At 38.7% G+C, this 12,539-nt stretch overlaps 2 protein-coding genes across 10 annotated transcripts in view; one reads left to right on the forward strand and one right to left on the reverse strand.

Moving 5' to 3' along the window:
• The window catches only part of ZNF189 (zinc finger protein 189), a 13,694-nt gene extending 10,827 nt beyond the window's left edge, over positions 1-2,867 (reverse strand). For 3 of the 8 annotated variants that reach the window (XM_011990043.1, XM_011990047.1, XM_011990049.1), the window contains exons 1-2: positions 2,531-2,867; positions 1,709-1,793 (exon numbers count right to left, since the gene is read on the reverse strand). In XM_011990043.1, the coding sequence (XP_011845433.1) occupies positions 1,709-1,793; positions 2,531-2,563 (118 nt within the window). In that variant the 5' untranslated portion in view covers positions 2,564-2,867. Of the gene's footprint in view, positions 1-1,708; positions 1,836-2,188; positions 2,325-2,530 lie in introns of those variants that run through there. The other 5 variants (XM_011990045.1, XM_011990044.1, XM_011990042.1 and 2 more) reach the window with 5 other exon arrangements.
• Positions 2,868-3,057: 190 nt separating this feature from the next.
• MRPL50 (mitochondrial ribosomal protein L50) lies at positions 3,058-12,292 on the forward strand. Of its 2 annotated transcripts, XM_011990051.1 has the most exons (3): positions 3,110-3,221; positions 10,742-11,015; positions 12,112-12,292. In XM_011990051.1, exons 1-3 carry the CDS (start codon positions 3,130-3,132, stop codon positions 12,151-12,153), a joined length of 408 nt encoding a protein of 135 aa, XP_011845441.1. In that variant the 5' UTR covers positions 3,110-3,129; the 3' UTR covers positions 12,154-12,292. The 2 variants fall into 2 exon arrangements, with proteins under 2 accessions (XP_011845440.1, XP_011845441.1); XM_011990050.1 differs by lacking the exon at positions 12,112-12,292 and having other exon boundaries at positions 3,058-3,221; positions 10,742-11,637.
• The last annotated feature ends 247 nt before the right edge of the window (positions 12,293-12,539 follow it).

Consider the following 12,539-nt stretch of genomic DNA (forward strand, 5'->3'; position numbering starts at 1 on the left):
CAGATCACTGTTAAACAATTTAAAGGGAGTATTAGAGGCAACACAAAGGGGCTCAGACACAAGGGGAGGTAAAGAAGTACAGAACACACATTAACTACTCTTACAAAATCCTGACTGTGAAGAGAACAAGCAGTAAATTATAGGCAGCAGCAAGAGGGAGAGTCTGGCTCATAGGAGGGATTTTTTCTTTTTTCCTCTCTTTTCTCCTATTGGAAGAGTTATGAACATACCAATCATCAGAATAAGGGAGAATAAATAGAGACTGAAACTATAAGGGAACAAAGAATGACTTAATGGTTTCTGGAAAGGTGAGAAGATGAGAGCAGCTTTAAGTGTGCAGATAAGAGGCAGAGAAGTTGAGAGTTCGTGCTTATTGGCCCCTATTTTCTCTGAGAAACAGGTGAGCTTCACTACTGAATGATGGATAAGCTTTTGGAATAGTCACTAAAAAGAACAGGGCAGTGAGCATATCAAGGACAAAACATATTGCTAAGATATAAAAACCCCAGTGGAGACTAGAAGAAAAAGGCCATACTTATATACAGGACATCAATCTTTTTGGTTAGAGAATTTCTCCTGCTATGTTTAGCAATTCGGGTAGGAAAGAGGGAAAGGTGCATTTTATAACAAACACAGGATTTGAAGTTTGCAGAATGGGTAGAGAATAGTGACAGGCTGGCAGGTGAGCTTGCTGGTCATTAGATGGGGAGACAAGTCCAGAGAGGATGGACACCTTGGTGAAAAAACAGAGACATCAAGGGACAGGAAACATCGTTAATAACGAGTGGGTTTAGGTGGAAAGGAGTAGTAAAGATAAGAGAAGTTGTAGTATGCTCCATAAGGGGAGAAAGCCTCTCTGTTTTGGTTACCCTTGTCTAGTTAGTCAATAAACTTCCATTGCTGAATAACTGGTCAGAGAATAGGGTATTGGGATTTATGATTTGCCTGTTATGACAAAATTGCTATGATCAATGATGTAAGGTGCTGAGTGAAAATGAAAAGCAGGGTCCCTGAAGTAAGACCCACTGAGGCTGAAGTATTAACTAGGTCATCCATGGCATGAGTTAAAATAGATATGAAACATGTGACAAAGTTATGTGTGAAGGACCAAACAAAAAGTTGACAGATAGTGAAAAGGAATTGAGTGGAAAAAGCAAGACTGCTGAGACCTCAAAGAGGGAGAGATTTTGTTTGAAGGTGGAAAACTAATGCTTTGGGGACAGCATTTAAAAGCTGAGTGAACAATAACTTCCCCCTTCCAACGCTGACACAAAGGATGGGGAAGGAGGCGGATGTGGGAGAATAAGCGGCCCCCACTTGAAAAACTGCCAGAGAAACGTTGTCCTTGGGAAAGTGCCAGCTTTCAGTTAAGGCCAGGAGGTAAGGAACATTATGTGAAGACGAAAAGGGGCTCCAGAAGGCAGAGTGAAAAGGGGTGGGAGGAAAGCTGTGGGAGGATGAGCCAGGACGGAAAGTACAGAACAATATGGGAATGAGATTACGAAGACAGGATGCCCGAAAGGCTTGCAGTTTGGTCACTTCAAGGAAGCTAGGGATGAGAGGTATGGAAACAATTAATGGCTAAAAGGTTTGAATCAGAACTTTGGAACTAAGCAGTTTTGGTACTGGTTTCTGTCCAAATATTCTGTTAGTCTGATTTCTCTCTACTTTCTTAGATATTTTAATTAGAGAAACAGCAGATTCTTACCCAGTGAGACCAGGTTTCCATAATTCTCCATCATGACATCTTTATACAGGCTTCTCTGAGCTGGGTCCAGATAATCCCACTCCTCCTGGGTAAAAAACACAGCCACATCCTCAAATGTCAGCAACCCCTGAAATAGTATGATTTCTGTAGTCAGTTCCTGTTGTCTCAAGGACAATTCTACCACTAAAAGTGGCAGAGGCAATCACTTATCGGGGCCAAACAGGCTAGGAGGAACATGATAACTGAAAGTTTCATATGTTGCCCAATTCTGGGAACGAACTGTAACTGACAGACATCTCAGACTAGAAAGGACCTATGGATAAGGCTTTTCTGATGTATTATGCCCTAACAGTTTAATTTTAGTAAACTGCCCCAAGGCCTCTCCAAGCTTCCCTCACCTCACTGCCTACTTCAATTTTCCATTTGCACTGGCTTGTGACTCTATTCAATTCAATTCCTTGAGGTTCTCTAAGCGTGTACCTTGGGGTCCAGGCACTGTGCCAGGAACAGAAGACACAAGGGAAGGTCAAAAATGGTGCTTCACCTGAAGAACTCACAAATGAGAGAGCTAGTCTGGAGCATTATTTATTTTCTCTGGCCGATTTATCAAGTCTCTCTAGAAAAAGAAAAAAAAAAAAAGGGGAGCCAGTGGGCAGTTTGTTCGCGAACCGCAACCCAGCGCACTAGTGGGGAGTTCCTTGCAAGGCGCTGGCCCTAAAGAGGCGGTCAGGAGGTGGGTGGGGGGCCCGGGGAGAAAGCAGTGGTGCGGCCTAGCTGGGGTAGTGGCGAGACAACCGGGATCCCCGAGGGGTGCTTACTTACCTTTGACTCCGGCGGGGGGCTCGGGGAAGCCATCTCCCAGGCAGAGAATAGGGGCAGGAATTGGGGGCGGCCTCACGGAAAGGAGCCTCTGGTGAGGCCTACCCGGCTGCTGGAAATTAGGCTCGACGAAGACAAGGATCCCTGGCTGGGTCTGACCAGTGCCTGCCTCGGCCCCCAGGCGGTCACGACCCCAACAGCGTATCAGACCGCGATCCCTGGCTGTCCCCCAACCCCGAACCCCAACCCCTACTCCTGCCTGGTTACGCAGCCTTTCAGGCCTTGCTAGAGCCTCCTCCCCGCTGCCAGTTCCTCCTCCTTTCACCCAACTAGCGCTATGACCGCCCGCCCCCGGACCAGAAGGCGTCACCCAGATCGTTCCCGGGGCCCCCCTCAACTACATCTCCCGTCATGCTCGGAAAGAGCGCCGCGGTCCAGGCGCCGCCAGCAACAGCTACCGGACTACATTTCCCAGCGTACACAGCGGGAGGGAGCCTACAGGAAAACGAAAGCTCTTGCCACTGGGATTATATCCGATTGGCTGATCTGGGCACGTCACTGCTGGCTGAGGGCTGCGCTCAGGCCCGTGGATCTCATCGAAGATGGCGGCGCGATATCTGTCCGGTATTACGAGGCGAGTCTTCCTGTGGACAGTCTCAGGGACACCACGTAGAGAATTTTGGTCTCGATTCAGGTAAAACTGAAGGGTGGACGGTGGGTCACGTTCAAGGAAAGTTAAGGAGGATGAGGGTGTTAACGCTATCGTGGTCCCGCGCCTGATCAGAGCAAGAACAAGGAGGTACGGTTAGGGTCCCGAGTTGAGAAGCACTCATTGAGTGGTGGGACCCAGTCTCTTCCCCTCTGGGCCTTAGTTTTCTCATCTTATAACGGAAATACCACCCCTTTTCCCTTTCACTTCACTCATTCATTTATTGAGCAAATAGAATTAACCTCGTGTGCGAGACACTGAGTGTGTTGCCTGAAAGCACATGAAAGCGCTTAGTAAACTAAACTCATTTGCCGGCTGTTTCTCTTCAGAAGCAAGGTTCAGTAATGAAGTACCGCCTCCTCATTTTGTTTGTTCATTCATTCAGTAATTCAACAGATTTCTCAGGACCAGCATTACTCTAAGCGCCTAGGATACAGCAGGAAAAACAAAATCCCTTCTCATCCTCGAGGTACTCCAACATATGAGGAAACAGGCCCACAGGAGGGAAGTGATTTTCCCAAAGTCACAAAGCAAGTTAATTGCAAAGCTGGATGTAGAACATAGGTCTCCTAACTCCCCATCTACTGCTTTTTCCGCTGCACGGCTGCACCATGTGTAATTGTTTGAAGGTAAATCTAATTTGACTTAGATAGTGTTTAGGAAATCAAAACGTACGGTATTGACCCTAAGGAACAATGTATGCCCCCTTAGGTTTCAAACAAAAACTACTACAATTAGGAAATATTTTTTTCATCAGTTCATATATTAGCTTTCCCTCTTCTTTGGTTAATATTTGTTATTATCTCTAAAATATCTTCCAAGTTTGTTTTATTCATTCACTCAACAAATATTTTTTAGATTGTTTACTATAGCCAGGCTATATCTTAAGTGTTACAAGAATACAGTGGTTACTAAAACAGACCAAATTTTTGTTCTCTTTGGGCCAATGTTCTAATGGAGGAAGAAGTGAACAAATGTGTAATGTAATTTCAGGAAGTGGTAAATTATGAAGAAAACTAGAGGAAATAAGAGATTACTGAGAATGATGATTATATTTTCTTTACTATTTTAAAAAATTTATATATTTAAGGTATACAACTTGATGTTGATTATTAGTCAAGCTAATTATCATATTCATCTCTTTACATACTTTTTTGTTTTGTTTTGTTTTAGAGAAAGGAGTTCTCACTGTGTTGCCCAGGCTGGTCTTGAACTCCTGGGCTTAATCTTCCCGCCTCAGCCTCCCAAATTGCTGGGATTACAGGGGTGAACCACCATGCCTGGCCAGTTAGAATTTCTGTGTGTGTGGTGAAAACACTTTAAAGAGTTTTCTCCCAGAAGATTTCAAGTATACAGTACAGTATTATTAATGGTCATCACCATGGTGTACGTTAGATCTCTGGAACTTACTCATTCTACATAATTTAAATTTTATCTTTGTCCAACATCTCTCCATTTCCACCACTCCTGTGAACCATCATCCTACTCTCTGTTTCTGTGAATTTGACTTTTTTTTTTGTTTTGGAGATGGAGTCTTGCTCTGTCTCCAGGCTGGACTGCAGTGGTGCCATCTGAGCTCACTGCAACTTCTGCCTCCCAGGTTCAAACGATTCTCCTGCCTTAGCCTCCCGTGTAGCGGGGACTATAGGCGCCCGCCACCACACCCAGCTAATTTTTGTATTTTTAGTAGAGACGGTTTCTCCATGTTGGCCAGGATGGTCTCGATCTCTTGACCTCATGATCCACCTACCTCAGCCTCCCAAAGTGCTTGCTGGGATTACAGGCATGAGCCACCACGCCCGGCCTAATTTGACTTTTTTAGATACTACATATAAACGAGATCATGTGGTATTTTTCTGTCTGGCTTATTTCTCGTAGCATAATATTTTCTAGGTTTATCCATGTGTTACATATATCCTTTTTTAAGGCTGAATAAAATGCCATTTTATGTGTGTGTATGTATGCACACACATAATATATACATATATTCATAGACACATATACATATATACACACAATGGCATTTTATTCAGCCTTAAATATTGTGTGTGTGTGTGTGTATACATATATACATATACATATATACACACATGCTGCAATGAAGATGAGAGTGCAGATATCTCTTTGAGGTGCTGCTTTCATTTCCTTTGGATATATACCCAGTGGTAAGATCGCTAGATCTTAGGATAGTTAGGATAGTTCTGTTTATAACTTTTTGAGGAACCTCAATTCAGTTTTTTATAATGGTTCTGCCAATTTTCATTCCCATCAGCAGTATATAAGGGTGCCTTTTTTTCCATGTCCTTACCACACTTGTCTTTTTGGTAATGACCATCCTAATGGGTATGAGGTGATGTTTATTTGTAATTTTTTTTTAATGTTTATGGATACATAATAATTGTGCATATTTATGGGGTACACATGATATTTTGATGCAAGCATACAATATGTAATGGCCAAATGTGAATAGTTGACATATCCATCACGTTACTTATTTGTTTTGGGAGCATTCTAAATCTTCACTTCTAGCTATTTTGAAATATAAATAAATTATTACTAACTATAGTCACCCAATTGTGAAATCAAACACTAGAACTTACTCTTTCTAGCTGTATTTCTCTTCTCTAACTGCATTACCCTTTTTAACTGTATTTCTAACCAATCTGTCTTCATACCCCACCTCCTCACTACCCTTCCCAGCCCCTGGTAACCATCAATTTATTACTACCTCCATGAGGTCATTTTTTTTTTTTTTGGTTCACACATAGAAGTGAGAATGTGCGATATCTGTCTGTCTGCGCCTGGCTTATTTCACTTAACAGTGTCCTCCAATTTCATCCATGTTACTGCAAGTGACAGGATTTCATCCTTTTTTAATGGCTGAATAATATTCCATTGAGTATATGTACAGGTTTTTTTAACATCCATTCATCCATTGGTAGAAACTTAGTTTGATTCCATATCTTGGCTATTGTGAATAATGCTGTAATAAACATGGAGTGCAGATATCTCTGTCAGACTGATTAGCTTTCTTTTGGACGTATACCAAGCAGTGGGATTGCTGGATCATATGGTAATTCTGTTTTTCGTTTTTTGGGGAAATTTCCATACTTTTCTCCATAGCAGTTGTGCTAATTTACATTACCACCAATAGTGTACTAGTATTCCACTTTCTCCATATCCTTGCCAGCATTTGTTATTTTTTGTCTTTTAAATAATAGTCATTTTAACTGAGGTGAGATGATACCTCATTGTGGTTTTGAGTTGTATTTCCCTGATGATTAGAGATCTTTTTTTTATATACCTGTTGGTCTTTTGTATATCCTCTTTGAGAAATACGTATTCAGATCTTTTGCTATTTTTAAATCAGTTTTTGTTGTTGTTGTTGTTATTGAGTTGTTTGGGTTCCTTATATATTCTGGTTATTAATCCCTTGTCAGATAGTTTGCCAATTTTTCTCCTATCCTCTAGGTTGTCTGTTCACTTTGTTTATTGTTGCCTTTGCTATACACAAGCTTTTTAGCTTGATGTAATCCCATTTGTTGATTTTTGTTCTTGTCGCCTGTGCTTTTGAGGTCTTACTCAAAAGGTCATTGCCTAGACCAAAGTCCTGAAGCATCTCCCCAATGTTTTCTTCTACACAGAAGCTTTTTAGTTTAGTGTAATCCCATTTGTCTACTTTTGTTCTTGTTGCCTGTGCTTTTGCGGTCTTACTCAAGAGGTCGTTGCCCAGACCGATGTCCTGAAACATCTCCCCAATGTTTTCTTCTAGTAGTGTTATAGTTTTGTAACTGCCCAATGGGTTCACTTTGCCTAGACAGAGCTGATGTATCAAGGCAGAGGAATTGCAGTGGAGAAAGTAATTCACACAGAGTCGGCTGTGCAGGACACTGGACTTTTATTATTAGTCAAATCTGTCTCCCCGAAAACTCAGGGATCAGAGGTTTTAAAGATGATTTGGCAGGTGGGGGCCCCGGAAATAGGGAGTGTTGGTTGGTTGGGTTGGAAATGAAATCACAGGGGGACTAAGTGAGTTCTTGCCAACTTATGTTCCTGGGTGGGATCACAGAACTGGTTGAGCCAGATTACCGGCTTCGGTGGTGTCAGCTAATACATTGAGTGCAGGGTCTGCAAAATATCTCAAGCACTGACCTTGGATTTTACAATAGCAGTGTTATCCCCAGGAGCAATTTGGGGAGGATCAGACTCTTGCAGCTGGAGTCTGTATGACCCGTAACCATAATTTCTAATCTTGTAGCTAATTTGTTAGTCCTACAAAAGCAAACTGGTTCCTGGGCAAGAAGAAAGTCTTTTCAGAAAAAGGCTATTATCAATTTTGTTTCGGAGTCAAACCATAAACTGAATTCCTTCCCACGGTTAGTTTGGCCTATGTCCAGGAATGAACAAGGACAGCTTAAAGGTTAGAAGCAAGGTGGAGCCAGTTAGGTGCGATTTTTTTTTTTTTTCTTAGCATTACTTTGGCTATTCAAGGCATTTTGTGGTTTCATACTAATCTTAGGATTTTTTTTTCTATTTCTGTGAAGAACGTCATTGGTATTTTGATAAAGATTACATTGACAGTATATTGCTTTGAGTAGCATAAGCATTTCAACAACATTAATTCTCCCAATCCATGAACATGGAATATCTCCATTTTTTGTGTGTCCCCTTCAATTTTTTTCATCAGTGTTTTATAGTTTTTATTGTAGAGACCTTTTACTTCTTTGTTGAAGTCTATTCCTAGATTTGTGTGTGTGTGTGTGTGGCTATTGTAAATGGAATTGATTTCTTGATTTTTTTTCAGATTGTTTACTATTGGCATATGGAAATGCTACTGATTTTGTATGTTGATTTTTGTATTCTGAAACTTTACTGAATTTATTATTTCTAAGAGCTTTTTGGTGGATATTTAGGTTTTTCTAAATATACATATATCAAGATATATAAGATTATATATCTTACATATGATGTGTAAGATCATATATCAAATAAGACCAATTTGACTTCTTTTCAATTTTGATGTACTTTATTTCTTTCTCTTATCTAATTGCTGTGGCTAGGACTTCAAGTTCTGTTTTGAATACAAGTGATGAAAGTGAGCATCCTTGTCTTGTTCAAGATCTTAGAGGAAAGGCTTTCAGTTTTTTCCCATTTAGTGGTGCTAGCTTGTTTTGTGTCCTTGTTTGGTGGGTTTGTCATGCATGGCTTTTATTATGTTGAAGTATGTTCCTTTAGTATCCAGTTTATTGACAGTTTTTATCATGAAAGGATGTTGAATTCTATGAAATGCTTTTTCAGCATCTGTTGAAATGATCACATGATTCTTGTTCTTGATTTTGTCAATGTGATGTATCGAGTTTGTTGATTTGCATATGTTGAACCATTCTTGCATTCTGGGATGAATGTTGAGGATTTTTGCATCTGTGCTCATCAGGAATATTGACCTGTAGTTTTCCTTTTTTATTTTGTCTTTGTCTGGTTTTGGTATCAGGGTAATGCTGGTCTTGTAGAATGTGTTTTCCTTTTTTATTTTGTCTTTGTCTGGTTTTGGCATCAGGGTAATGCTAGCCTTGTAGAATGTGTTTGGAGGTATTGTCTCCTCTTCAGTATTTTGGAATAGCTTTGGTAGAATTCTTATTGGTTGGCATTAGTTCTTCTTTAAATGCTTGGTGGAGTTCAGTAGTGAAGCCATCAAGTCTTAAGCTTTTCTTTGATGGGAGACTTTTATTACAGCTTCTATCTCATTATTTCTGTTGGGTTTTCTATTTCTTCATGATTCAGTCCTGCTAAGTTGTCTGTGCCTAGGAATTAATCCATCTCTTCTAGGTTTTCCAATCTATTGGTGTATAGTTGCTTGTAATAATCTCTAATTAGCCTTTAAATTTTTGTGATATCAATGTAATCTCCTTTTTTGCCTCTAATTTTATTTATTTGTGTCTTTTCTCTGTTTTTCTTATTCTAGATAAAGATTTGTTGATTTTAATTTTTCAATAAACCAACTTTTTAATTCATTGATCTTTTTAATTGCTTTTTTTAGTCTATTTCATTTGTTTCTACACTGATCTTATTTCTTTCCTTCTACTAATTTTGGGTTTGGTTTGTCTTTTTCTAATTTAAGGTGCATCTTTAGATTGTTTATTTGAAATTTTTCTTTTTTCATGTAGGTGTTTATTTCTATAAGCTTCCCTCTTATTACTGCTTTTGCTGTATCACATAGATTTTGATGTGTTGTGTTTTCATTTTTATTGCTTCAAGACATTTTAAAATTTCCTTCCTAATTTCATCATTGACTCCTTGGTCATTTGGGAGCATGTTATTTTTTATGTAGTTGTATAGTTTCCAGAGTTCTTGTTATTGATGTCTAGTGGTATTTCATTGTTGTTAGAAAAGTCCTTGATATGATTTTGAGTTTTATGAGTTTGTTAAAACTTGTTTTGTGTTCTAAGATACAGTCTACCCTGGAGAATGTACCATGTACTCATGAGAAGACTATGTATTCTGCAGCAGTTGGGTGAAATGTTCTCTAAGTGTCAAGTCCATTTGGTATAGAATTTAATTCCAGTGTTTCTTCATTGATTTTGTCTGGATGATTTATTATTGAGAGTGGGTGTTGAAATCCACAACTATTAATGTATTGTAGTCTATCTCTTCCTTTAGATTTATTAATATTTGTGTTATATGTTTAGGTTCTCCAATATTGGTTGCATATATATTTATAATTGTTATATGCGTTTGCTGAATTGACTCTTTATGATTATGTAATGACCTTCTTAATCTCTTTTATAGTTTTTGACTTGAAATTTATTTTATCTGATGTAAGTGTAGCTACTCCTGTTCTTTTTGGTTTCTGTTTGCATGGAATATCTTTTTCCATCTCTTCACTTTCTGTGAAGTAGAATATAAGTAAAATTAAAAGTCAGGTAGGATGTGGTGCACTCTGAGAGCAGTATAAAGTGCTGAAGAGATCACATGAAATTACAATTATATTTGATTCTGGAATACGTAAAGCCTCTTGGAAGAGAACAATTTTATCCTAAGACTTACAGAATAAGCAAGATTTACATAGGTGAAGATAAAAGACAGACATTTTAAGATATAACTTGAACCAACACATTGTGTCAGGAAAGTGGGAGTCTGCTTGGGACACAGGATATAGAGTATCACATGGAGTATATGTAGGTAATCAGTGAAAGGTAAGACCAGAAAGGTAGATTGAGGTGGGATCTTGGAGGATGGGGTATCCCAGACAGAATGATTTACCTTACTTCTTCACCTATTCTTAGGAATTCTTACAGTATGTAAAATATATACTTAGTTTTTTTCTGTCTCTCCCAACTCAGTTCAACTATGAACGTTCTAAGGGCAGGGACCTCTCATATTCTTTACTACTCTCCACGGTCCCCAGCGGTAGTCAGTGTGCCATTGTTGATTTTGATTGGTGGGCAAGATTTGGTCTGGTGTTTGTCAACTTCATTAATAGATTTGTGTGTTTTTGATCATTCCAGAAAAGAGAAAGAGCCAGTGGTTGCTGAGACAGTAGAAGAGAAAAAGGAACCTATCCTAGTGTGTCCACCCTTACGAAGCCAAGCATACACACCACCTGAAGATCTCCAGAGTCGTTTGGAATCTTACGTTAAAGAAGTTTTTGGTTCATCTCTTCCTAGTAATTGGCAAGACATCTCCCTGGAAGATAGTCGTCTAAAGTTCAATCTTTTGGCACATTTAGCTGATGACTTGGGTCATGTAGTCCCTAACTCCAGACTCCACCAGATGTGCAGGGTTAGAGATGTTCTTGATTTCTATAATGTCCCTATTCAAGATAGATCTAAATTTGATGAACTCAGTGCCAGTAATCTGCCTCCAAATTTGAAAATCACTTGGAGTTACTAAGCAATTTGGAAGAGAAACACATCAAAATCATTGTTTTTCCCTGAGCAAGAGGGCTGCTCATTAGACCTTTTGATACTTTACCATGTGAAATACTACCAGAACTGTTCTCTAAACCCACTTTTTCTGTAGAGGAATGTATCATCTTTTTTTTTCTCATATTATGAATGGACAAATAACGGACTTTCTGTTTTCATATTTGCTGAAACCATTTTTTAAATGAAATTAGGTAATTATTAATTTATGAAAAGTTTTGAGAGGGCACTGTCATTAACTTGGGTTTAAGACAGGAGGACATTGCAAGTTCACACCCTTCATAGGCATAAAGTAGTTGCAAGAAAATATTTTCATCCTGTTAGGATTCATATCTAAGATAGAGTTATTATGCATTGCCCATATACAAATAAACTTTTATTAGATAGATACCTATAAAAGAAACATAAAAGTATGTTATGTATTACTGACAGTTCTAGATTAATTTCTTTTAGAATTAAAGTAGATTTGTTAAAGTGTATTGTGTGTTGTAAATTTTTTAAGTGAAATTTGCTGGTGTTCTGCCTTGCCATTTCTTTCCAGTAAGTATAACTTTGAAAAAATTAGAATATGTGCCAGCTATTGAGTGCTGTGACTCTTCCTCATAAGAGATGTGCCAGATTCTATGTCTAATTGCGTATTCTCTTCAGAGGAGATGATGCTGATTTTAAACCTTTTTTTCTATAACTTTTAAAAAGTGGTCTTGAGTATTGACTAGAGTGGCAAGTCTTTGTATTTTAATGGACTTAATTTGTGGAAATTACTTAAATAGCAGGTTATCAGATAGTTCTGAATGACAAAGTTGTTAAATTCAGGATTATTGTTTTCAAGCTTTAGATATGGCTGGAGAGTAATGAGACAGAAAGAATGTCTTATATTGTTTTGACTGCTGACAATTCCTAAAGAAAAGTGATAGAAAGGTTTTTAACAAAAGAAATTGCATTCTCTTTCCCAGGGTGACTCCTTTGAAGAGGGCAAAATTCAGTTGGGAATATAAATTCTGGAATCTTCATTAAGGAAATTAGTTGACCGTGTAGACATTCTCTACAAATATCATCCGCAGGCACTTCATTCAAGAACTTCAGGTGTCAGAATGCCTGGAGCTCTGGAGCTTAGACATTAGAGTTGATCCCTTGATATCCCTTGGGGATTGATTCCAGGACACCTACTTGGATACCAAAGTCCACAGATGCCCAAGCCCCTTGTGTGAAATGATGTAGTATTTGCATATTATGTATGCACATCCTCCCATATACTTTAAATCATCTTTAGATTACTTATAATACTGAATACAATGCAAATAGTATTTACAATTGTGAATACAATGTAAATAGTTATGTAAATACGTAAATTGTGAATACAATGTAGTTATGTAAATATGTA

The sequence above is a fragment of the Mandrillus leucophaeus genome, unplaced genomic scaffold (assembly GCF_000951045.1).
Source record: "Mandrillus leucophaeus isolate KB7577 unplaced genomic scaffold, Mleu.le_1.0 Scaffold368, whole genome shotgun sequence".
NCBI classification, from domain to species: domain Eukaryota; kingdom Metazoa; phylum Chordata; class Mammalia; order Primates; family Cercopithecidae; genus Mandrillus; species Mandrillus leucophaeus.